Source organism: Hipposideros armiger, unplaced genomic scaffold, assembly GCF_001890085.2.
Source record: "Hipposideros armiger isolate ML-2016 unplaced genomic scaffold, ASM189008v1 scaffold_7, whole genome shotgun sequence".
In the NCBI taxonomy this organism is placed as follows: domain Eukaryota; kingdom Metazoa; phylum Chordata; class Mammalia; order Chiroptera; family Hipposideridae; genus Hipposideros; species Hipposideros armiger.
This window is the reverse complement of record NW_017731357.1, coordinates 3187784-3211245: the sequence shown is the minus strand read 5'-3', so window position 1 is coordinate 3211245 and position 23462 is coordinate 3187784. Positions and strand designations below refer to the sequence as shown.

The window sequence follows — 23462 nt, the reverse complement described above, 5'->3', positions numbered from 1 at the left end:
TGGAGGTAGAGCAGCAGAAGGGGAGAAGAGCAGGTAGAGGACAACACGAGGTCAGAAAAGAGAGATGGGTCATGGGGATGAAGGGCTTATATCCCATGCCAGCTCTCTCTCCTGAAACAGCTGGTGGTCTTCTTCCCACTGTCTCCACATAACTCTAGAACTTTCTCCTTGATTTTCTGTAATCTAGGGAGGATTCTGGTATTAAAAGGATTTTTACAGCAGGTTAGGAAAAAGAAAACAGAATACAATGAAATAGCCTAGAGGTAAGACAGATATGTCAAACTCAAGAGCAAAAGCTCAGAGCCACTCAGCATTTTGCCTTGCAGGGAAATGGATTTTCAAGGAGAATAAACTGAACCAGAATGCTTAGGGAAGAAATTGTTGATGATTAGAGATGTAAAGAAAGGTGAAAGAAGAGGTCAAATAGGTCATGGATGGAGGCCAGAGTCTGAAATGCCATCCTGCTAAAGTGGTAAATGACCAGTCACTGACTCATTGCATAGTCTCAGCAGTAATGACAAGAGTAATCACATCAAAAAGCAGCAGCCCAGAATAAGTTAAGGGTCTAATTAGATCAGTTATTGCCAATACAGGAGCTTGGATTCTAGCATCCACAGGCTAAAATGTCGGTAAGATCACTCTCCAGGGGAATTTTCAACTCAGGTGAGTCTTCTTCAGCACTTAAAAATCAAACTTACAGGAAATAAATCACAAAAGCAAACACATGACAATATTATACCAAGTTGTCTACACAGTCCCCAAGAATCCAGAGCATTCTAGACTATTCTATTTGGTTACAAGGTTTACTCCACTGTTGAAATGAGGATTTGTCCTTCTTAGTTTGGAGCCAAGGCTAAGAAGGAAGTAAAAGGATCCTAACAGATTGTCCAAGAAACAAGATCCTATAGGGTGTGCAGTGACAGAGGACTTGATAATTGGGGAAGCAGAATTGAAGTTTGAAAGGAAGCAGGTAAGAGGGGGGCGGTTGACTGTTGGCAGAGGAAAGACATCTCTATTAGTTAATTAAACTCAGTTCTCATAGAAACACTAGAAGCCGAGAGGAAGTAGGGGAGATTAGCCTACTGTGGTTCAGTCTCATGAAGTCCTGGGATGTTGGTCTTTGCTGTTGAGATGCCTCTGTAGGTCAAGTGACACAGCTGCCCTCTACTGTCACACCCACAGGATCAGGTATCATTATCCCATTCTGGTGACTTAGCCTGCTTTCTCTTTTTATCCACTTTGTCTTCACTACTGCCACAGAAAGGCTTTGGGCCAGGTGAAATCTTTGACTACTGACCACTAATAGAATGCTGTCCTTGACTCAGAAATTAACCCCAGTGCAGTCAATTGTAGCCAGGGTAGCATATCACAAAAGCAGATGATCTATCTGCAAGGATCCATTTCTGACCACTTTTTTACAAGGAGACCACGGGCACAACAAGCACTCAGTATTTCATAAATACCCTCATTGCATGAGACCTTACTAACACATGGCAATTACCTCAGTTGTACAGCCTTGAAGATCTCAAATTAGGATGTACTTTTATAACTAAAATATCCACAAGAGTGTCACATAAACAGATTCCCCCTCCCCCCCCACCAAGATTCAGAATCTCTCTCTTGAACAAAAACAAGCAAGCAAACAAACCAACCCCCCACCATACTGAGCTTCTCTTAACTTCTCTTTTAAGTTGCATGTTGGCCCTTATATATAGGACACCTCTTGAGCACCACCACACCCTCTCAACCTATCTTTTCACTCCAGCCATCGCTACAGCAACCGCAATCAGATGTGCAATTTACTGACATCCTTAGTGGCCATTCTCATACATGGGCAAACCTCAAAGAGTAAAGGAGTTAACATTCCAGGGAACACTTTGACTCATGGCAGATAAATACTCCCTTCTTTAGTTACTTCAGGTGATCTATTCTGAGGTGTATTATGCGCATCCCTTCTGAGGGTCCCTGGCAGGACTGAGCTCCAGTAGCCTACAGCAGTGACCAATTCATTAACACACCCTTGGATTGGCTTTCCATCCTTCCTTGTTTCACTTGTTCCCGTTCCACTTCTGCTTTCTGAGCTCACTTCCCAAAGTGAACTATTAATATATGCCTAAGAGCCCTTGTTTGAGACTCTGATTTTGGGGAAGACCCAGCCTAAGACAACCATGCCTTCCAATCAAGATAGTCTTCCTTTAGTCAATTAGTTCCTATGATCCAGGAAACATGTCTCACTTTTTAATTTGTTGAATTAATGCTTAACTTTCAGAAAGCAACACTGTTTCATTTTACTCCAGTTTTTTTACAAGCATCTTCTTCTCACCCCAATATAGCTGGGTTAACTGAAAGAGAATGGGGGAGGCAGAGCAGCAGTCCTGTGAGTAAGGCTCAACTCCAGATGTCCAAGCCCTACTGTACATTTGAACTAGTGATTCTTAGCCTTTGGCTAAGACCTTCATAAAGAAGGTCTATAAAGACACTGGCCCAACTTGCTAAATTAATTGCTCCAAGCTTAGGCATGTAGGTCTTTCCAAAGCACCCCAGTAATTCTGGTGCACACCCTCAGTTGAGACTCATTGCTTTAGACTTATCAATCTACCCAAGAATGAAACTGAATCCAACCAATTATCAGTGCTACTTCAACTACAATATATTCAAGAGAAATGATACTTTCAAAATGAGTGTGAAAATTATCTCTCTGCAAAAGAGGGCACAGAAGTACTCACTTTACAAAGAGTGGGTATAACAGGATTGCCAAATCCAGAATTACAATGAAAATCACAGGAATTATTTCATTTGTATTTTGAGACACTATGATGGCTTAGGCACCATAAGAGATACAAAAGATGAAAAGATGAATAGAAAACAGTCTCTTCCTTAAAAAATAAATAAGAACACCAATGCATTCAATAGGATGTAAAGAAATCACAACTTTATCTTCCACTGTTCATTTAAGCCTATTCACTGAGGGAAGCTTCTCAGAACCCTTCTTCTGTTTGAAAATCCTGGCAGGTCTATGACTCTACCAATCACTCTTAAATTAGAGGCAATTCTAAGGTTTCCTTAAGTTACAAAGCAAAGTTTCAATTGAAGAAACTGAATGTTGAAAATGGTGGAACAATCAAATCGCTGAACTTGATTTAGAGTTCAATTTTTCTCCCCTCTTCCAGTTAGGACCAGCTTTGGGGGCCGTTGTGCCATCTTGTAGGAAGGAGCCTGTAGTCAAATTCTCCTCTCTATTCCTTGCTTAGTTTGTCAACTGTTGATTCTGGGTTGAGCATGGAAAGGGAGTGGGGGAAAAGGGATTACTAAACAATCCTACTTGACTGGTACTCTTGTAAGAGTTTTATATGCTCTGGGCCTGGCTTTTATGAGAATTGACTCATAGGAACACTTGTGAGTTTTTCTTTCTGTTTCTTTTAGAGACTTGGGTTACCTTTTCTGACTTTGATAACCACAACACAGGCAGTTCCTCTTCTTTGGTTAGTCAATTTTGATCTCCATTCAGCTTCTGTTTTCCTGAAGTCTCCGTGGCTTTTCTTTACTCTGGTCAAAAGCATCTTGAGCAAGATCCAGGGCTTTAGACTCTTCAGGGGTGTGTCAAGCTCTCAAATAGGCCTCCTTGCAACTCCTCTCACTAGACTTGAGATGAGAAGGTAGCAAGCACTCTGTCCTCTTTTGGGGTATAATTGGACCCTAAGCATGGCAGCTGTCTCTAAAGAGATTTCTTCACAGATCTATCCCTTCAGAAATACACTCTTTTTATACTCTCAAAACTGGTGAGGAGTTTCAACAGAAAAGAAACTGGTTTTGAGATTTTTTTCCTTTAAAGTTTTCAATATTTGTCTATCTCAGTATTTTCTTGGTAAATTATATCTAATGTGACTTGGAACCTCAGTCAAATCATGTAATTTAACAAGATGGCACAATTGCAATATAATGTGTAAGTGCAGGACATGAGATCTATGCATGTAGCACTAGGAGAACAAAAGGCCACCTCTCCCAACTGGAGGATGAATGGCCCAGGAGATTCCTGGAGAAGGTAATTCCTTATGTGACCTTTATTTTTTCATTCAGTAAATCTTTTTTCTAGTTGTATTGAGATATAATTGACATACAGCATTGTATAAGCTATACGATATAATGATTTGACTTAGATATATCGAGATTTGATTACCACAATAAGTTTGGTTAACATTCATTATCTCATGTAAGTAAAAAAAGAAATATATATACAATTTTTCTTGTGATGAAAACTCTTAGGATTTGCTCTCTTAACAACTTTCATATATACCATACAGAAGTAACTATAATCATCATGTTATACATTACATCCTTAGAACTTATTTATCTTATAACTGGAAGTTTGTACCTTTTGACAATCTTCATCTAATTCCCCCTTTCCCATGCTGATAACCACAATCTGATATTTTTCTTAGAGTTTATTTTCCCCCAGATTACACATATGAGATCGTACCATATTTTTCTTTCTGACTGACTTCACTTAGCATAATGGCCTCAAGGTCCATTCATGTTGTCACAAATGGCAAATTTCCTCCTTTTTATGGCTGAATATTCCAGTGTGTGTGTGTGTGTGTGTGTGTGTGTGTGTGTGTGTGAGAGAGAGAGAGAGAGAGAGAGAGAGAGAGAGAGAGAGAGAATCAATTACAACTCTTTTATCCATTGATCTGCTGATGGATACTTTGGCTGCTTCAATATCTTGGATATTATAAATAATGCTGCAATGAACATGGGGGTACAAATCATTTCTTCAACAGAGTGATTTTGTTTCCTTTGGATACATACCCAGAAGTAGAATTGCTGGGTCATAAGGTAGTTCTATTTTTAGTTTTTTGAGGAACCTCCATACTGTTTTCCATAGTGGCTGCACCAATTTACAATCCCATCAACAGTGCAGTTTCCTTTTCTCCACATCCTCTATAGCATTTGTTTTCTCTTGTCTTTTGGATGCTAGCCATTCTAGCAGGCATGAGTTGATATCTCATTGTGGTTTTGATTTAATGGATGTGTTAGAGTTAGTAATGTGACTACTTGGGGAGGGATCTTTTTGGAGGGGAGCACGCTCAAGAAGACATTGTTATGTCAATTACACTACATTTTTAGACAGGTTCAAAGCACAAAATTTACAAAGAAAGCCTTAGTGGGTTCTCTAATTCCCTCATTTTGTCTCTAAAGTTCCTATAAATTCATGAATGTAAATGTCACTGTAACATCAGAAACTCTATACTGTTATTGATTAATCCTAGGGGATTTCTTAAATTACATTTATGTAAGAATAAGCTTCATTTTCGAATGGAGTATGTGAGAATGGTCATTTATGGATTTAAAATATATCCTAATAAAAAACTGACCTTGGGAGTTGAGAGGTATGAGTCCTTTAAAATGATGATACCATTTGAAGAGTAGTTCAAATAGAATTTAATGGACTGTGAAGCTGTAGTTTTAAATTAATGAGTGTACCTAATAAAAGCTTTGCACAGGTAAGGAATATGAAAGGTCAGATGAAATATTATAATTATCTTAATAGTTAAAGAATCTTGCTTATTAATATGTCAATTATTTTGACAGTATTTTTCGGGGAGTTAAAGCAAGGAGCTCTGTCTTTTAGTATCCTTATCATATCATTATAAATCATTTACCAAGTGTTCACACACACACACCACCCATGATGGACCACACAATCAAAATGCATGCACCATCTGTGCTTCATGGAAATTTTGACTAAATGCTTTAAAGCCACAATTATTGTATATATACCCTAATACTGGATCTTGAATTGATTTGTTAAAACCTTGAAAGTCATTACCCAAAAGAAAACAACAACAGATATCTGGCGAATCAACTTTATTGCATAACAACAGAACAAGTAGTACAGTTATAGTGCTTAACATCTTAGTATAGAATAAACTCAAACAAGGGGATACCATCAGCAGCCATAGCAGAGAGTAGACATGGGTTATTGGGGCATATATCCCAGGATTTGGGGAAAGCAATGGACCTGTGTTCTAGTCTCCAAAATATCAGTGGCTTATTGTGGACCTTGGGCAACTAAGTTCCACCTTTCTCAGCTTTAGTTGGCTCAACTGTAAAATAGATGATATGGACTAGATGGTCTTAAGGTCTTCCAGCTATAACAATACAGGATTCTAAGGACAAATGCAGAGAACTTGAAAGATGAGGATGTTACATATAAGAGGAAGAGGGTGTGGTTACAGATGGCTTTTCTTTAGACCCGGACAAGTAGCCCCCTTTTGTGGGCCAGGAAGCCAAGAGCAGCTGCTGAAAAGATGGTAGTCAATCCAATCAGCCTCAGCAGGCCTGGCACAGAGGGCAAATGTCTCTCCAAGAAGGTTGTGGTAATAGGCTGTGCAGGGACATCCTGGGTTCAGAGAACATTTGGTGTCAGTATAGGGCTTGTGTACTTCACTCCAAAAAGTCTGTATTTCCTCCAGTTCTCTGAACATGACCCACTCTTGCCAACCTCTGGCCCATTAAACATAACATTCCCTCTGGTCATAACGCACATCCCCATTCCCCACTGAGACCTTTCTTTGACTAATTCTGACTCATCCTTCAAGTCTCAGTTTATATCTACCTCCTCAGGGAGCCTTTCCTGTGTCTCCAGGCTAAGATGTTCCCTCTTTTTATAATTTCCAGCATGTCTTCTTCATCACTCTTGCACATTTTGGTTATCATCTGTTTTCCCAACCACATGTTGAGCTCTGTGAAAGCACTGTTATACCCTTATCACAGAAACTGGTACAGAGTAGGTGCACAATATATAGTTATTGAGTTGAATAAATCTATAGACCACTCAGTCCTCAATCACATCTCTGACAGAAGCACTAAGAGAATGACTTGGATTGACAGGGCTATTCTTTTTTACTTCACACTTGATAGAGGAATAACTTTGACCTTTTTGACCCTTGTCCTCTACAATGCATTTCACTCTATCCTGTATGTGTCCATCTAGTCAGGAAGACTTCTTGGTGTTTTATTACAAAAGTAATAGTGCATATATCAAAAATGTATTTTTAATCTAAATCTGCTCCATTTCATTCCATCCCTTTGTCCCTGGACAGGGTTATGCTGACATATCTGCCTTTAATTTCCTATCTCCTGCTGAGACCACCAGGTTATAAATTTATTAAACAGGCATGTGCTGAGTTCTTAATATGTCTAGAGCTCTCTGACATATGTGTGTGTGTGTGTGTGTGTGTGTGTGTGTGTGTGTGTGTGTGTGTACTGGGGATGCCAAAAAATGTATACAAGTGGACACTTTGGTCAATGTTGCTCAAGCAGTAGTTCGCCATAATCAGAAGTGTCTGGACACTGATGGCAACCATTTTGAGCATCTCTTGTAATTGCAGAAGTCAAAGATGAGTTATATTCATCTTTTGTTATCAGTATATATTGAGTATTACAATTTTAATACAGTTTTCCTTTCTTAAAATGTATATACATTTTTTGGCACTGTGTGTGTGTGTGTGTGTGTGTGTGTGTGTGTGTATCCTAACAATCTGTAATGAATGTGGCAGCTACAAATTTATGAATGTTGTTCTAAATCTCTCACCTCTGCCCTAGTCCATGGTATCCCTTTAAACATTCATGGGTTGAGTCACTTAGGGAAAAGTATGTGAATATATACAATGGTGTTATTTTTGCAAATAATTGCTTTTAGAGGAAAGAGATTTAAATTCATGTAATAAAATATAACCTACCACAGACTCTGGTTCAGACTGCCAGATTTCATCCTCTGGGATCTTCTTCATGGTATACAGGATCTGAAAAGGAAGAGTATCCTGGCGAATAACAAAAGTGGTGCCATCTTTCTCTTAATCTGCTCTTTAAATAAAGGACTGACTGAGTCTCAGGATAGCCATCAAAAATGCTAGGATAAAAGCTAAGATAGTCCACTCAACCATTAAAAGGCTCCAGAAAGTCTTTTATTGATGGCATAAGAGGCTCTGATCATTAGGCTCACCATAAATTATAATAGTTGTGAACATGGCTTAATAGGGATGAGATCAGAGGAATTGTCGGGAAATATATGAATGAATTCTGAATCCTAATAGCAACATGCTTGGTTCTATAATGTTAGACTTAAGCTATCTTTCAAGTATAGTCATAGTAATCTTTTGCCCCATGGGCTCTTTTTACCTTGGGTGAAATGATAGATAGTTTCGTTGTTACTTTTGGGTTAAGGTGTTTGCTTTACCTAAAACTACTGTTAAAATTGTGTTTCATGGGTCTTCAAATGGAAGTTACTGGTGAATTGGCCTTCAGGATTTCAGACATCTTTGACCAGCTTGTCAGGCCCATGAGTTGCCATGTTCTCCACAGCCCATGACACCAGACCCTACCTCTCGGGCTGCTCTCTCCCCAGCCTCCACAGCCCCTTCCATGTAGCCACTCCAGTGTGTCGCAGTCTCAGTGCCTGCAAAATAAATCCTGTCCACCGGCTGGCGCAGAACCCTTGAAACAAATGCAATGAGGTAAAGTGGTCAGTCTCAGAGAACCAGAGAAGAACCTTCCCATACAGACCAAAGCTGGTCGGCTTCCTCAGTTTCTAAATATCAGGATTACATTGTCAATTTTGAAATAATGTTCACAGATTCCTCCAGTTCTTACATGATCCTTGTCACAGACAAAATGGAATAAAAGTCAAAGCCCACTCCTGCACCAACAGCTTACAGGTAAAGGGACTGACACCAATGGAGCATGTATGTTTCACCTACATGAAGTGAGAGACTATAAGAGCCCAGTCACATGTAGCTCCTTTAATAGCTCACTAACACTTTACAAGCTGACACAGACCCCCAGTTCCCTACCTGGATATTCCACCAATGAACTTGGCAAATCACTTTCTCTCACTGAGCTCTGACTTCCCCATCTCTTAATGATTTCTAAGTTCTTTTCCATCAGTAACATAACAAATCTGTAAGTCTGACTATGGCTCCAAAACTAGCATTCATTGAGCACTTGCCTCTACCAGTGTTAAGAGTTTTATTGCATTAAATTACAAGTTAACATTTGTTGGGTGCCAAGCACTCTTCTAAGGGCATTAATCCTCATCACAGCTCTATGAGGTTGGAATAATTATTATCTCTATTTTGCAGGAGAGAATATGGAGGTACGGAGACTGTGGTGGACATTATGATGCATTGCTCAGACCCCCTTCAAAAATAAAAGGCTTAATTTCAGCTGTTGGAAGTGCTGCCAGAAGATGGCCTTTTGATGTCAGTCCTCTTTGGAAATTGCCTTTGCTTAAGAAAATTGCCTCGCATAAGGTTGTGCCTCCTTCCAGCATCAGCTACATCCAGTGACTGATCATTACGGGGCTACAAAGACCTGAACCCCTTGCCTCACCTGGAACAACTCTTAAAATCTACATCCTAGCTCCAGAGCACCCTGTGGGAGACAGCTGAGGCCTTCACTGGAACTGCATCACAGCCCAACTTCTCCCTCTGCTCATGCCTGCATTCTTCCTCTCTCACAGGTGTTGATAACAAGGGTCCTTCCTCTCTCACAGGTGTTGATACCAAGGGCTCTCCCTACTATGTATCCTGCATGCTAATCTTTGTTTCAGAGTCTGCTTCCTGGGGAATCCAACCAGCAACAAAGACAAAGTAATTTGCTGTATGTCACAGCTAGTAAGTGGCAGAGGTGGTATTTGAACCTAGGCCATCTGACTCTAAAGCCCACAGTCTTAACTTGGTTATACTTCTTCCCCCTATTGAATGATTTCTTAAATATTCTATTTATTTATTTATTTAATTTATTGGGGTGACATTGGTTAGTAAAATTATATAGATTTCAAGTGTACATTTCCATAATACATCATCTATATACTGCATTGTGCATCCACCACCCAGAGTTAGTTCTCCTTCCAGCACCATATATTTGATTCCTGTTATCCTCTTATACCACCCTCCCTCCCTCCTTACCCCCTGGTAACCACTAAATTGTTGTATGTGTCTATGAGTTTTTGTTTCTTCGTTTGTCTTGTTCCTTTGTTGCTTTCAATTTTATATCCCACATATGAGTGAAGTCATATGGTGCTTGACTTTTTCTGTCTAACTTATTTTGCTTAGCATGATAATATAAAGATCCATCTATGTCACAAATGGCAGTATTTCAGCTTTTCTCATGGCAGAATAGTATTCCATTGTGTATATATACCACATCTTCTTTATCCAATCATCTATCGAACTTTCGTTGTCCCCATGTCTTGGCCACCATAAATAAGCTGTAATGAACATCAAAGCACATATTTCTTTACGGATAAACGTTTTCAGATGTTTTTAGGTAGATACCCAAAAGAGGGGTTGCTGGGTCACATGGTAATTCTATTCTTAATTTATTGAGGAACCTCCATACTGTTTTCAATAGCGGCTATGCCAATTTACATTCCCACCAACAGTGTATGAAGGTTCCTTTTTCTCCACAGCCTCTCCAACACTTGTGATTACTTGTCTTGTTGATGGCAGCCATTCTAACAGGTGTAGGGTGGTATCTCATTATGGTTTTCACTTGTGTTTCCCTAATAGCTAATGAAGTTGAGCATTTTTTCATATATCTGTTGGCTGTTTTTATGTCTTCTTGGGCAAAAGTGTCTGTGAAGGTCCTCTGCCCATTTTTTTAATGGAATTGTTTGGATTTTTATTGTTGTTGAGTTGTATGAGTTCTTTATATATTTTGAATATTAGCCCTTTATCAGAGGCGTTGTTTGCAAATATATTCTCCCATTTGGTTGGTTGCCTCTTTGTTTTGTTGATGGTTTCTTTTGCTGTGCAGAAGCTTTTTAGTTTGATATAGTCCCATTCATCTATTTTTGCTTTTACTTCCCTTGCCTTTGAGGTCAAATTCATGAAATCCTCTGTGAACCCAAGGTCCATAACTTTAGTACTTATGCTTTCTTCAATGCAATTTATTGTTTTAGGTCTTACGTTTAGGTTTTTTATCCATTTTGAGTTAATTTTGGTATACAGTGACAGACAGCAGTCTAGTTTTATCCCTTTGCATGTGGCTTTCCAATTTTACCAGCACCATTTATTAAAGAGGCTTTCTTTTCTCCATTGTATGTTTTTGGCTCCTTTATCAAAAATTATCTGTCCATATTTATGTGGGATTATTTCTGGGTTCTCAATTCTATTCTATTGGTCTGTGTGTCTCTTTTTCTGTCAACATCAGACTGTTTTGATTATTGTCACCCTGTAGTACAAGCTGAAGTCAGGGAGTGTGATACCTCCAGCCTTGTTCTTTTTTCTTGGGATTGCTTTGGCTATTTGGGATCTTTTGTGATTCCATACAAATCTGATGCTTTTTTGTTTCTATTTCTTTTTTTTTTCTTTTTTTTTTAGTTTCAGGTATATAAAACAATGTAACAGTTAGACATTTTGTTCTATTTCTTGAAAAAATGCCACTGGATATTGATGTGGATTGCATTAAATGTGTATATAGCTTTGGGTAACATGGCCATTTAAACTCTGTTGATTCTTCCAATCCATGAACACAGAATATCTTTCCATTTCTTTGTGACTTCTTCAATTTCTTTTAATAATGTTTTATAGTTTTCAGTGTATAACTCCTTCATATCCTTTATTAACTTTATTCTGAGGTATTTTAGGTACGATTATATCAATAGGTACAGAGAACCTATTGTTGCAATTGCAAAAGGAAGTGCTTTTTTTCATTTCTTTTTCTGAAATTTCATTGTTAGTATATATTGTAGGAACACAATGGATTTTTGTACATTGTGTACAAAATAAAAAGTAAAGTAGTACCCTGCAACTTTATTGGATGTGTTTATTGTTTCTATAATAATAGTTTCTTGGTGGAGTCTTCAGGTTTTTCTATATAAATAATCATGTCATCTCATCTGCAAAAAGTGACAATTTAACCTTTTCATTCCCAATTTGGATGCGTTTTATTTCTTTCTCTTGCCTGACTGCTCTGGCTAGAACTTTCAATATTATGTTGAATAACAGTGGTGACAAGGGGACTCCCTGTTTTGTTCCTCATTTTAGATGAAAAGCTTTCAGTTTTTCACAATTGTGATATTAACTGAGGGTTTGTCATGTATGGCCTCTTTTATGTTGAGGTACATCCTTTCTATAAGCATTTTATTAATCATTTTAATCATAAATGGATGCTGTATCTTGTCAAATGCTTTCTCTCTACCTATTGATATAATCATCTGATTTTCATCCTTTATTTTGTTTATGTGGTGTATCTCATTGATAGATATTCATATGTTGAACCATCTTTATGCCCCTGGAATGAAACCCACTTTACCATGATGTATAATCTTTATAATGCATTTTTATATTTGATTTGCTAGTATTTTGTTCAGGATTTTTGCATCTGTATTCATCAGAGATATTGGTCTGTAGTTTTCTTTTTTGTGTTATTTTTACCAGGTTTTGGTATCAGGGTAATGTTGGCCTCATAAAATGAGTTAGGAAGTATTGCCTCTTTGGAATTTTTTGGAAGAGTTTGAAGAGGACAGGTATTAAATCACCTTTGAATGTTTGATAGACTTCACTAGTGAAGCCATCTGGTCCTGGACTTTTGCTTTTGGGAAGGTTTTGGATGTTTGATTCAATTTTCTTACTGTTGATTGGTCTATTTAGATTTTCCAGCTCTTCATAATTCAGTCTAGGAAGGTTATATATGTCTAAGAAATTGTTCATTTTATCTAGACTACTGAATTTGGTGGCATATAGTCCTTCATATTATTCTTGTATGATCCTATGTATCTTGTATGATCCTCTGTGGTATCCATGGTAACTTCTCCCCTTTCATTTCTGATTTTGTTTATTTGTATCTTTTCTTTTTTCCTTAGTGAGTCTAGCCCAGGGTTTCTCATTTTTATTAACCTTTTCAAAGAATCAGCTTTTTGTTGCACTAATTTTTTTCTATTGTCATTTTTACTCTACTTCATTTAATTTGTTCAAATTTTTTATTACTTCCTTCATTCTGCTGGCTTTGGGTTCATGTGTTCTTCTTTTTCTAATTCGTTAAGATGTAATGTTAAGTGTCTTTTTGTTTTTTAATTAGTTTCAGGTTTACAAATCAATGTAATAGTTAGACATTTATACCCCTCAGAAATTGATAACCCCCTCCCCAATCTACCACACCTCTGACATCGTATATAGCTGTTACAGTTCCACTGATTCTATTCTTTATGCTGTACTCCACATCCTGTGAATATATATATTTATAGTTGACATTCATTATTATTCAGCTTCAGCTTTAGGTGTATACTGTAGTGGTCAGGCACCTACACTGTCCATGAAGTGGTCTCCCTAATAAAACAAGTGTCCATCTGATACCCTACAAAATCTTTACAACATTATTGATGATATTCCCCAAACTGTCTTCCATACCCCCGTGGCAATCTTGTGATTACTGAATATGCTTTCTGATCCCCGCACTTTTTCCCTCCCATCTAGCAACACTCAGTTTTTTTTCTATATCTCTGAGACTGTGTATGACTAGTTTGTTCATTTATTCTATTCTTTAGATTCCATATAATGTTATGTTGTTTATTTGGAATTTTTCTTGTTTTTTGAAATAGGCCTGTAATGATGTAAATTTCCCTCTTAATACTGCTTTTGCCACATCCCAATAATTTTGATAGGATGTATTTTCATTGTCATTTGTTTCTAGGCATCTTTTGATGTCTCCTTTTATTTCTTCTTTGACCCAGTCATTGTTTAATAGCATGTTGTTTAATCTCCACGTTATCTGTGTTTTTTCCCACTTTCTGTTTTCAGTTGATCTTCAATTTTAGAGCATTGTGGTTGGAGAATATGCTTAGCATGACTTCAACCTTCTTAAATTTGCTGAGGCTAGTTTTGTGTCCCAACACATGGTCTATCCTCGAGAATGTTCCATGTGCACTAGAAAAGAACGTATAGTCTGGTGCTCTAGGATGACTTATTCTGTAAATGTCAATTATGTCCATTTGATCAAATGTGTCATTTAAGGCCGATATTTCCATACTGATTTTCTGTTTGGATGATCTATCCATAGCTGTCAATGGTGTATATAGGTCCCCTACTATAATTGTGTTTTTGTTAGTTTCTCCCTTTAGTGCCGTTAGTAGTTGTTTTATATGCTCCCTGATTGGGAGCATATATATATATATATATATATATATTGATAAGTGTTATGTCTTCTTGTTGTATTGTCCCCTTTATAATTATGAAATATCCATCTTTCTCTCTTGTTACCTTTTTTATCCTGAAGTCTGTTTCATCAGATCTAAGTATGGATACACCCGCTTTTCTCTGGATACCATTTGCTTGGAGGATCAATTTCCAACCTTTCACTTTGAGTCTATATTTGTCCTTGTAGCTGAGATGTGTCTCTTGGAGGCAGAATATGGTTGGGTTTGTTTTTTGATCCAATCTACTACTCTTTGTCTTTTTGTTGGTGAGTTCAGTCCATTTGCATTTAGGGTGATTACTGATATATGAGGATTTCCTATTGCCATTCTATCTTTTGTTTTCTGGTAGCTTGGTGTCTCCATTGTTTCTTTGCCTTTGTGTTTCCATCTGTTATTTTAGTTTGGTGGTATTCTATGATTTTTTCCTCTGTTTTCTCTTTTTTTGTTATATGTCTCTGTTCTGGATTTTATTTTTTTTGAGTGGTTACCATTCAGCTTTTGTAAAAGAAAGTTTCATACTATGTGTGATCAAAAACCGCAGTGAGTGTTTAAATAAAAACAATTTATTACAGTAAAAGACACATTGCCATTAACCCCCCTGAAAATACTCCCTCTTACTTCAAACACACATATTCCATCATTCTTGCCATTTTCTGAAGCAGTTCTGGAAGTCCTCTTCATGCATGTCTTTACGAGTGTTTAAGAAACAATGTGTGTAGAAAATGGCCTGAGAAATGGGCAAACGGTTTCATCCTCCATCATGACAACTCTCTGTGTCACACATTGCTTCTGGTATGGCAGTTTCTATCAAATAAAAACATTATACTGTGTCCTCATCCACCTGATTCACCGGATCTGACACTGTGAGACTTCTGGCTCTTCTTCAAAGTCAAAATGACCATGAAAGGTAAACACTTTGAATTGATTGAGGCAGCCACAATAGTGCAACTGAAGACACTCATGAAAGAGGACTTCCAGAACTGCTTTAGAAAGTGGCAAGAACGATGGGATAAGTGTGTACAAAGCAAGAGGGATTAATGGCAATGTGTCTTTTAGTATTATAATTTTTTAATTTAAACAGTCACTGTATTTTTTATCACACCTTGTATATACAGTAGTCTTTGTTCTTTAGCATGCAACTTATCTCCATTCCTCTTTCCAAATTCAGACCTTTACTCCCTCCCATTTTATGTTTTTGTTGTCACAAATTATCCCTATTTATGCTGTGAGTTCATTTCTGAGTTGCAGCAGCAAATTGTCTTCTCCTCTATTTCATTTTTTATGTTTTTATTTTCTTTACCTTTTATGTTATGTTTAAGTGTATAATGCCCTTTCCTGTGTAGGGGTTGCCATTTCTTGCTTCTGTCTGTTAGTAATTTTGCTCATAGTTTTGCATCCTGTTGTCTTTTTGTTTCAGGTTAAACAGCCTCCTTCAGTATTTCCAGTACTACAGGCCTTGTGGTGAAAAATTCTCTCAGCTTCTGTGTATCAGGAAAGGTCTTTATTCCTCCTTCATATCTATAGGATAACTTTGTAGCATACATTATTCTTGGCTAGTAATTTCTCTCTTTCAATAGTTTGAATATTTGATTCCACTCCCACCTGGCTTGTAGAGTTTCTGCTGAAAAGTCTGATGATAATCTAGTGGGCTTCCCTTTGTAGGTTACCCTTTTCCCTTCCCTGGCTGCCTTGAGAATTATTTATTTGTTATTAATTTTTGATAGGTTCAACATAATGTGCTTTGGAGAAGGCCTATTAGGATTGAGGTAATTAGGTGTTTTCTTTGCTTCTTGGATTCAAGGATCCAGTTCTTTCCAAAGGTTTGGGAAGTTCTCATCAACTATTTTATTGAATAGACCCTCTATGCCCTTCTTCTCTTCTCCTTCTGGTATACCCATTATTCTTATATTGCTCTTTCTGATGGAGTCAGTTAATTCTTGTAGAGTCCTTTCATTTATTTTACTTCTCATGTCTCTCTCCTCTTCCATCTGCATCATTTTCAGATTTCTATCTTTGATCTCACTAATTCTTCCTTCCATCTGTTCAGTTAAATTTCCTAAGCTGGTTATTTGATTTTTCATCTCTTTTATTGAGTTTTTCAGCTCCAGAATTTCTATTTCTTTTAAATTTCAATCTCTGGTAAAATATTTATTTTGTGCATTTATTTTATTTTTGAGTTCATTAAATGGCCTGAGTTTTCTTGCAGCTCGTTGAGTTTTTTCAGAGCTGCAATCTTGAATTCTCTGTCATTTAAGTCACATATTTCCATGTCTTTAAGTTTACAAGTATTTTCTGGAGATTTTTAATTTTCTTTATGTGCTGCTTTGTTACCTTGGTTATTCATGGCAATTAATGGATTATTTCTCTTTCTGGGCATCTATGGAAGTGAATTCTACAGCATGTTGATATGAAGAGACCTTCCCAGTAGGTAGTGCTGGAGCATTTGATTTTCTCTTGTGCTGTTTTGGCTTCTCGCACAGTGGGAGATTTCCGGGGGAGGTGGGTTTCTCCTCTGTGACCAAGTGGCTTTGGTTTCAGGGCACAACCCTCATGAGAGGATGTGGTGAGTGATTGGGTTCTGAACCTCTGAAATCCCAGTGCTGCCCTGGCAGCCAGATGCAGAGCTGTGAGTCTCAGCATCCCTCAGTGTTCCTGCTGTGATCAGCTGCAAAAGGTGGGGGCGGGTTGGGCTGGGAAAGGCAGCAAGTGTGTCTGTGGCTTTGTTCTCTTCTGAGTAATGGCGACTGCCAGTCCACAGTTGCCTCATCCCTATAGGTCCTCCTTTGTCTCTGGAATTAGCCACACTGTGCACCTGCCACTCAGGAACTATCTTTCCAGTTCTCAGTGATATAAATATTCTGCTCTTGATTTTGGCACTGCTACTGTTTTTTCAGGGGCTCAATGCTAGCACTGGGAGGATGTGGGGGAGGTGAGCTCTGGGAGGTTGGGTGAAGGTGACCAGGGTCCGTGGCTTTGTTTTCTGCCTGGCAGTGAGGGCTGGTAGACCACAGTTGTACTTCTGTATTTGGTCTTTCCCCCAAGGTTTCAGCCCTGATCATTGGGTTTCAGCCATATTATATGCTAGCCCTTCAGGCAGAATTTCTTGGGCCACAGAGACTGCACCTGCAGTTTCAATTCTCCCCTCTCCCAGGACTGCAGTGAACTTCAGGCTGTGTCCCACAGCCCTCGTCTCTATACTTCACCCTCCCTTTCTCCCGTTTGCCCCAATTTACCCACCTTCAGATGTTTGGATATGATCTCTCAGATGCATTTGTGTGTTGCATAGGGAATCTTCTGTTGAATTATAGCTGTTCTGTTTGTTGTAACTTCAAGGGGAGTATCAACGAGCACCCCGCATGCTTCCATATTTCTAATATCACTTCTTTAATATTTTTAAAGAACTCTATGACATAGCTACTACTATCATGATCTCATTTTATATACGAGGAAATGGAGGCTTGGAGAAATGTGTGGTGACTTGCCAAGGGCCACATGGCTAGAAAATAGCAGAGCTAGGATTTGAACTAAGTCTATCGTATGTCAAGGCCTCTGTTTCTATCTCCTATGCTTCGCCTAATATATCATCATCACTAGCTAAGAAAGAGTGCTCAGGGCCGGCCAAGTGGCTCTGTTGGTTAAGAGCTCGCTCAAGAGTTTGAGCTCTGAGCAACAGCGGTTCGATTCCCGGCCTGAGCTGATCATCCGCTGAGCTGCCAACAGGTGGCAGGATGGCTCAGCTTAAAAATAAAAAAAAATAAAAATAAGAATAAAGAAGAAAGAGTGCTCATATGCTACACAGAGGGACAGAAGTGTCACTGCACTTGGCTTCTAAGCGGGGCAGTTTGTTGTTACCCTGACAAAAATGCCATAAGGGAAGCACTGTCAACATGTCATTATTCATTCTATCCCAGGTTTCCATTATATCAAGTAAGGGATGAGAATGTCCAGAGCTAACACCCATGTTCTCTATCTTAGTCAACACTGTACACCACCAGGCCTTTTATCAGAAAGCCAAATGGGCTGGCTTGAATTGGCGGGTTTTCCTTCATGAGCCCTTATTGTAGCCATAAAAAAGGAGTAGAAGATAAAAGAGAAGATATTATAGAATATTATAATACTGATGATAATACATGGAATAATCTGGAGTGATCCAAGCCAGCATGGGCTGGAGAACCTAAGGGTATTCAGGAGGGGTTCCCTGCAAAAGAAGGTGAATTCGTTTTTCCATGTTCATTAAACAAGGCTGTTTTTACCACATGTTGACTTTTTTCAAACAGAGGGAACTAACCCCAAATTGGAAACCTCTGGGACAGAGGCCTGGCCAAATCCTGGAATTAAATATTGAAAGAGAGAATAAAGGCTTAGAGACTGGATTGTGCTAACAATTAGAATGTAAAAATGTAAAAACCAAGAATTAATTTTAAACAGAGATGTTTTTCTCTACTTTTCATTTGGAAATCTTCCCTTGGGGGAAAAAAGTCCAACAGCTAGAGGAGGAAAATCCCTGCTCCTTCTTTTGTAGGTGAGTTAACAGATAATACACATTCATGGAAAAGCATATTGCCATGTGTATTTCTCATTGCTTGATAGAGTAAAACATCTCCTTATGTGTTTTTCTGCTTAACTGCTACAATCAGTTTTTCAGTGTCTCCAGAGGTAAAATTCTTTAAGAAATGTGTGTTTATTTTACACTAAAATTGTACTGTCATTACTGTTCTCTGTCTTCCATCTGGAAGTGGAACATTTTGATGGACCATGATGATGAAATTCTTTGTAGTATCCCAAATGTAATGGACCTGAAGGGTCAAGGGAAGCCTTGTGGGCAAGTAGTCCTTGCACAGGCCGGGAGCTATGTCACTAAAATATGCTGTGCTTTAGTTTCTACCCTACAAATTGAAGCTAATGATAAGAAGACTGACACATGTTCCTGAGAAGGAATACAAATGAAAAAGGGTGTTACCATGTCACCACTAATGCCTGATACAGTGAGGCTTATCTTGCTTCTCTCATGTGGTCAAGGGAAGGTGAGTGTCCTTTACCTCCCCAAGCTCCATTGCCTAAAGGTATTTTCCTGACACGCCTTATGGGATTGAGCATGAAATTGACCACTCTGTGGTCAGAAATCTAATCACATCACAAACCAAAAACAAAATAATGCTCTGATGGCCTTTTCTCTGTTTAAAAGTGAAGTCTTGTATTCATGAATGTGTTATATGAGGCAAAGAATCCTATCTACCTTTCTGATTCTCCACTCCTTCTTCAGTATCACCCAGAGCTTAGCCATGCAGAACTTCTCCCAGACATTCCATGAATTTGTACGATTTCAAGCATTTGCTCATATAGTTCCATCTGCCTAGAGTGCATCTCCCAATAGCTTTTCTCTGCCTCTACAATCCTCAGGTGGTATTGGTGTTATGAAGCGTTTTCAGATTTCTCTCTAGGTAAGGCTAGCCTGTCCCTCCCTGGGTCCCCATGGTATTTGTATGCCCCTTTATTAGAGTACTTAGCATAGTGCAGTACAGTCAATTTGATGTTCTCTTCTCTCTCCATACCCACCCCAACCCCAAACACTGCACTGTCAGCTCTTTCACAGCAGAGAGGGCTTTCCTCATATCAAAGTTTTCAGCACAAGGTTTGGCAAATGGTTGGCACTTAGCCAATACACGCTGAATGAAACCATTACTATTCACATATTCTACACTCACCATATACAAAAATTAACTTAATGACCTGGTAGCTAATCAGGTGGAGCCCTTTGGCTCCAGAATGTTCTCATAGATGATATTTTGCTATCTTCAGGAAGATGGGGAAAGTGCTAACCAAAGTCATGTATCTTTTCACAGGTAGGTTTTAATCTTTCTTTGACTCATTTTCATGGACAGATTGATTGGTTATTTACATTTAATCACACCCTCTTTTAATTACACTCTCAGCAGCCTTTAACTCACTACTCTACATTTCCTATTTTGGTTAGATTGGGCTCTTGGCATTAAACTATTGCTTGGTTTAGTATTACTCCCATAATCATAATAATTACTGCTATACCATTAATTCTCACCTTATTGTTATCATCAAATACAACAAACTAAACACCAATGAGTCATACTTGGATGCACAACACTGTTGAAGCAAAAATCATTGAATTATGCACTTTGAATGGGTGAATTAAGAGGTATGTGAACTATAATTCAATAAAGATGTTAAAAATTTACACACTGATTATTAACATACTGATTATTGTTGATTGTGTGCCATCTTGTGCTTTCTTATACACCTGCTTAGAAAAGTGAGATTCAGAGAAGTGAAATGACCTATCCAGAATGACAAAGTTGGTTATTGGTAGAATCAGGCAGGAGTGGAACCCAAGCCTCTTCACATTCAGTCTAGAGCCCATTTTGCTTTTTAATACTGTACCCATATTCACACTTACACAGTTCCATTTGAGGAAGTTTTACTGAGGTCTAAACTCAGTATAAAAACACTTCCTCTGACAATACAGTGAACCCTCTGACTATCTAAATTCCTATTCTTATGCTGCAGCCTTCTTTGGTTTTATTGATTGGGATTCTTTCTTCAAAGGAATTAAAAGTGAAAGGCACCCCCATGATGCAGAATTATGACTTCATTCATGAGATTCACAAGATAAAAAGGAAAGTGGGGATTTTTTTTTTTTTTGCATTTACAAGAAACCTAAGTGCTACATGAACCTGTTTAGGGTTTGCATTCAGGTTCAGGGCACTTCAATCAGAGCTTAGCACACTTTTACTATACCTTCCATATTGAGTCATGATCCCAGGGGGGAAGTAGGTCGTGTAGCAGCCTCCTGAGTACTGCTCCTCGCACCAGTCCTTCTCTTCATAGTGCACCGGCTGCAAGACAGAGTGACAAAAGCCTGAAGGAGACTATCTAGTCTAGAATAAATCAAGCAGCCCTGTCGGCTTCATATTGAAGAACCATTATATGTCTGAAGTAGAGCCTTATTATCCTGATGTTTTTAGAGACATGTCTTTGGGCAGATAAATACCCTGGTAAAATACAATTCTAAGAAATTCTGACTTCAGAAAGTTTTCTCGGTTGGTTCATTCATGTCTCAGGTACTGTTTATAAACTGCAGTTGTCTAATTCCACTTTTAAATTGGCTTTAAGTATTAATAAGTTTTAGTGCTTAACGGTTTCAAGACAAGTTTAACAAAGGATTTATGCTTCTGGAGCGGTTGGAGCAGAAAAAGCAGAAAAACACATCTGTCAAGGAAAAGGGCTGAGAAGATTCATGTTTTTGGTGGAATGGAGCTTTGTTGAAGGCAGCTAGACAGACGAATTAATGTTTTCATGGGATGAAGGCAATTCTGTTGGTATTACTTATAAACAACTATTGGTCTGAAAAATATATTTTTTGCCCTGAACAGATAAAACATTACATGAGATTTTGCAAAGCTTGAGCTCTTTGTTAAAATGACGAAACATAAGCATTATCATTATGCATGATTTTGCAAAGATAAAAATCAACATGGTAACTTTTGAGAGCAAAAAAATATTACTTTAAAATAGATTTTGACCTTGAGCTGAGCGGCCATGAGCTGCCGACAGGCGGCCAGATGGCAACTAGACTTGGAGCTGAGCTGGCTGTGCCCTCCACAACTAAGATTGAAGGACAGCAACTTGGCTGTTCCCCTTCCCCAATTCCCTAACACTGTTCCCCTTCCCCAATTCCCCAATAAAATCTTAAAAACAAAAATAGGTTTTGAAAAAATGCTTTGTTACAAAAATTTGAAGTTATATAGGACCTTTGGATAGTCATTTGTAATGCATCCTATTTACAAAGCACTAGGCCCTGCCTGAGGGGCGTAAGTTGCTTCAGGCCTCTAGTGGTGTTCCCAAGTCTCACAGCCAGCCCTCTTCCCTCTTCACATCTGAGGGGACAACCACCTCATGAGTACTCTTTTCTGGCTGTTTTCTGCCAATCAGAAGGTTGGGCTTCATCTTTCACCTTACCTTGCTCCCAGGACTTGCTTCCTTTCACGCAATAGATAATAGAACAAGAGTAAAGCAAGTGCCCCTCTTTATGCCAAGAGCAAACAAGGACAGGACCAGCTCATTTTTATCATAAGCAAGTTATCATCCATATCTTTCTTAGGAAAATGGGACTTTCCCAAATTAAAAACCATCAACTTTTTTTGGAAATTTGAGAACAACTTCTTTCCTCTCTAACCAAGGTTCAACAAACAACTACCTTACAGATTGTTGGAAGAATTTCAATTACAAATTGCCTCAGCTCGAGATTATCTCAGAACATAACTTCAAAAAAACTGGGTATCTACCAGGGTAAAATCGCTTGAACAGTATTTTAAAACAGAAAACCCAGTAATTTTTAACAGATGTAAAATAAGTTTCCTTAGTGTATATATAATTTTGGTTTTGCTACTTCACTCACACTACCCTTGAACCTAGAGGCTATACTTATATTTAAACTTGCTAAATGGCATATGAAAGCAAAAAATGAAACAAAACACATTTTTTATTATTATTGTTTTTCTCCAAACCAATAAATTAATTATTCCTGCTTATTTGCTGAGAAAGAACTTCAAAAATCCTTAAAAGCATATATTTCACCTCTAGCAATGAGTATGAACAAATTTTTACTTGAAAAGAATGAAAAAAAAAGACAAATTGAAAAGCCACAACTTGACTAGGAGAAAGCATGTCACTGCAAAGTTGAGCAAGATAAGTGTTAGAATAAAGGTTAAGCCATGTAACTGCTCAACTAGGTCATGGTGCACACTGCAGAAATTTGGATTTAAGAGGCTTAACAAGTTAAACATTCTTAGACCCCCTCATTAGATTTTTCTCACACTTTAACTGCTCGTTTGTACATCAGTCTCCATTGCCTTCAAATGCTTCATGGATAACTGGATTTAATAATTGCTTTCAAAAGATTACTTAATCCATGTCAAAACATAAAAAACCTAGCAGTCTGGTAAATGTAATAAGAACACCAATTCATTGCTTTAAATAATGATGAGGAAGGCAGTTATGGCTACTGGTTATGAGCACATTTGGCCCTCTGACTATCATCAAACGTCCTAACACACTGCCTCCCTACTCCACCCTCACCCCTCCTTTGGCTACCTGTGGGGTACTACTAGTTTAACTTGAAGATCAGTTTCCTTAGGCTATTTCCAATGGTGTCTATGATACTCAGCTGACAGGGCTCACTTTGAGTCAATCAGCATGTCTTCCCTGCACCCCTAATGTTCAAGGGTAAAAC

General features: G+C 38.3%; 1 protein-coding gene across 1 annotated transcript in view; it reads right to left on the bottom strand.

Annotated features, from left to right (window-relative positions):
- Positions 1 to 5850: 5850 nt before the first annotated feature.
- MAOB (monoamine oxidase B) overlaps positions 5851 to 23462 on the bottom strand; it is a 75597-nt gene continuing 57985 nt past the window's right edge. Inside the window, exons 10-13 of the mRNA XM_019648606.1 lie at positions 20969 to 21066; positions 8385 to 8496; positions 7743 to 7805; positions 5851 to 6400 (exon numbers count right to left, since the gene is read on the bottom strand). Coding sequence (XP_019504151.1) covers positions 6248 to 6400; positions 7743 to 7805; positions 8385 to 8496; positions 20969 to 21066 — 426 coding nt within the window. The 3' untranslated portion in view covers positions 5851 to 6247. The remainder of the gene's footprint in view (positions 6401 to 7742; positions 7806 to 8384; positions 8497 to 20968; positions 21067 to 23462) is intronic.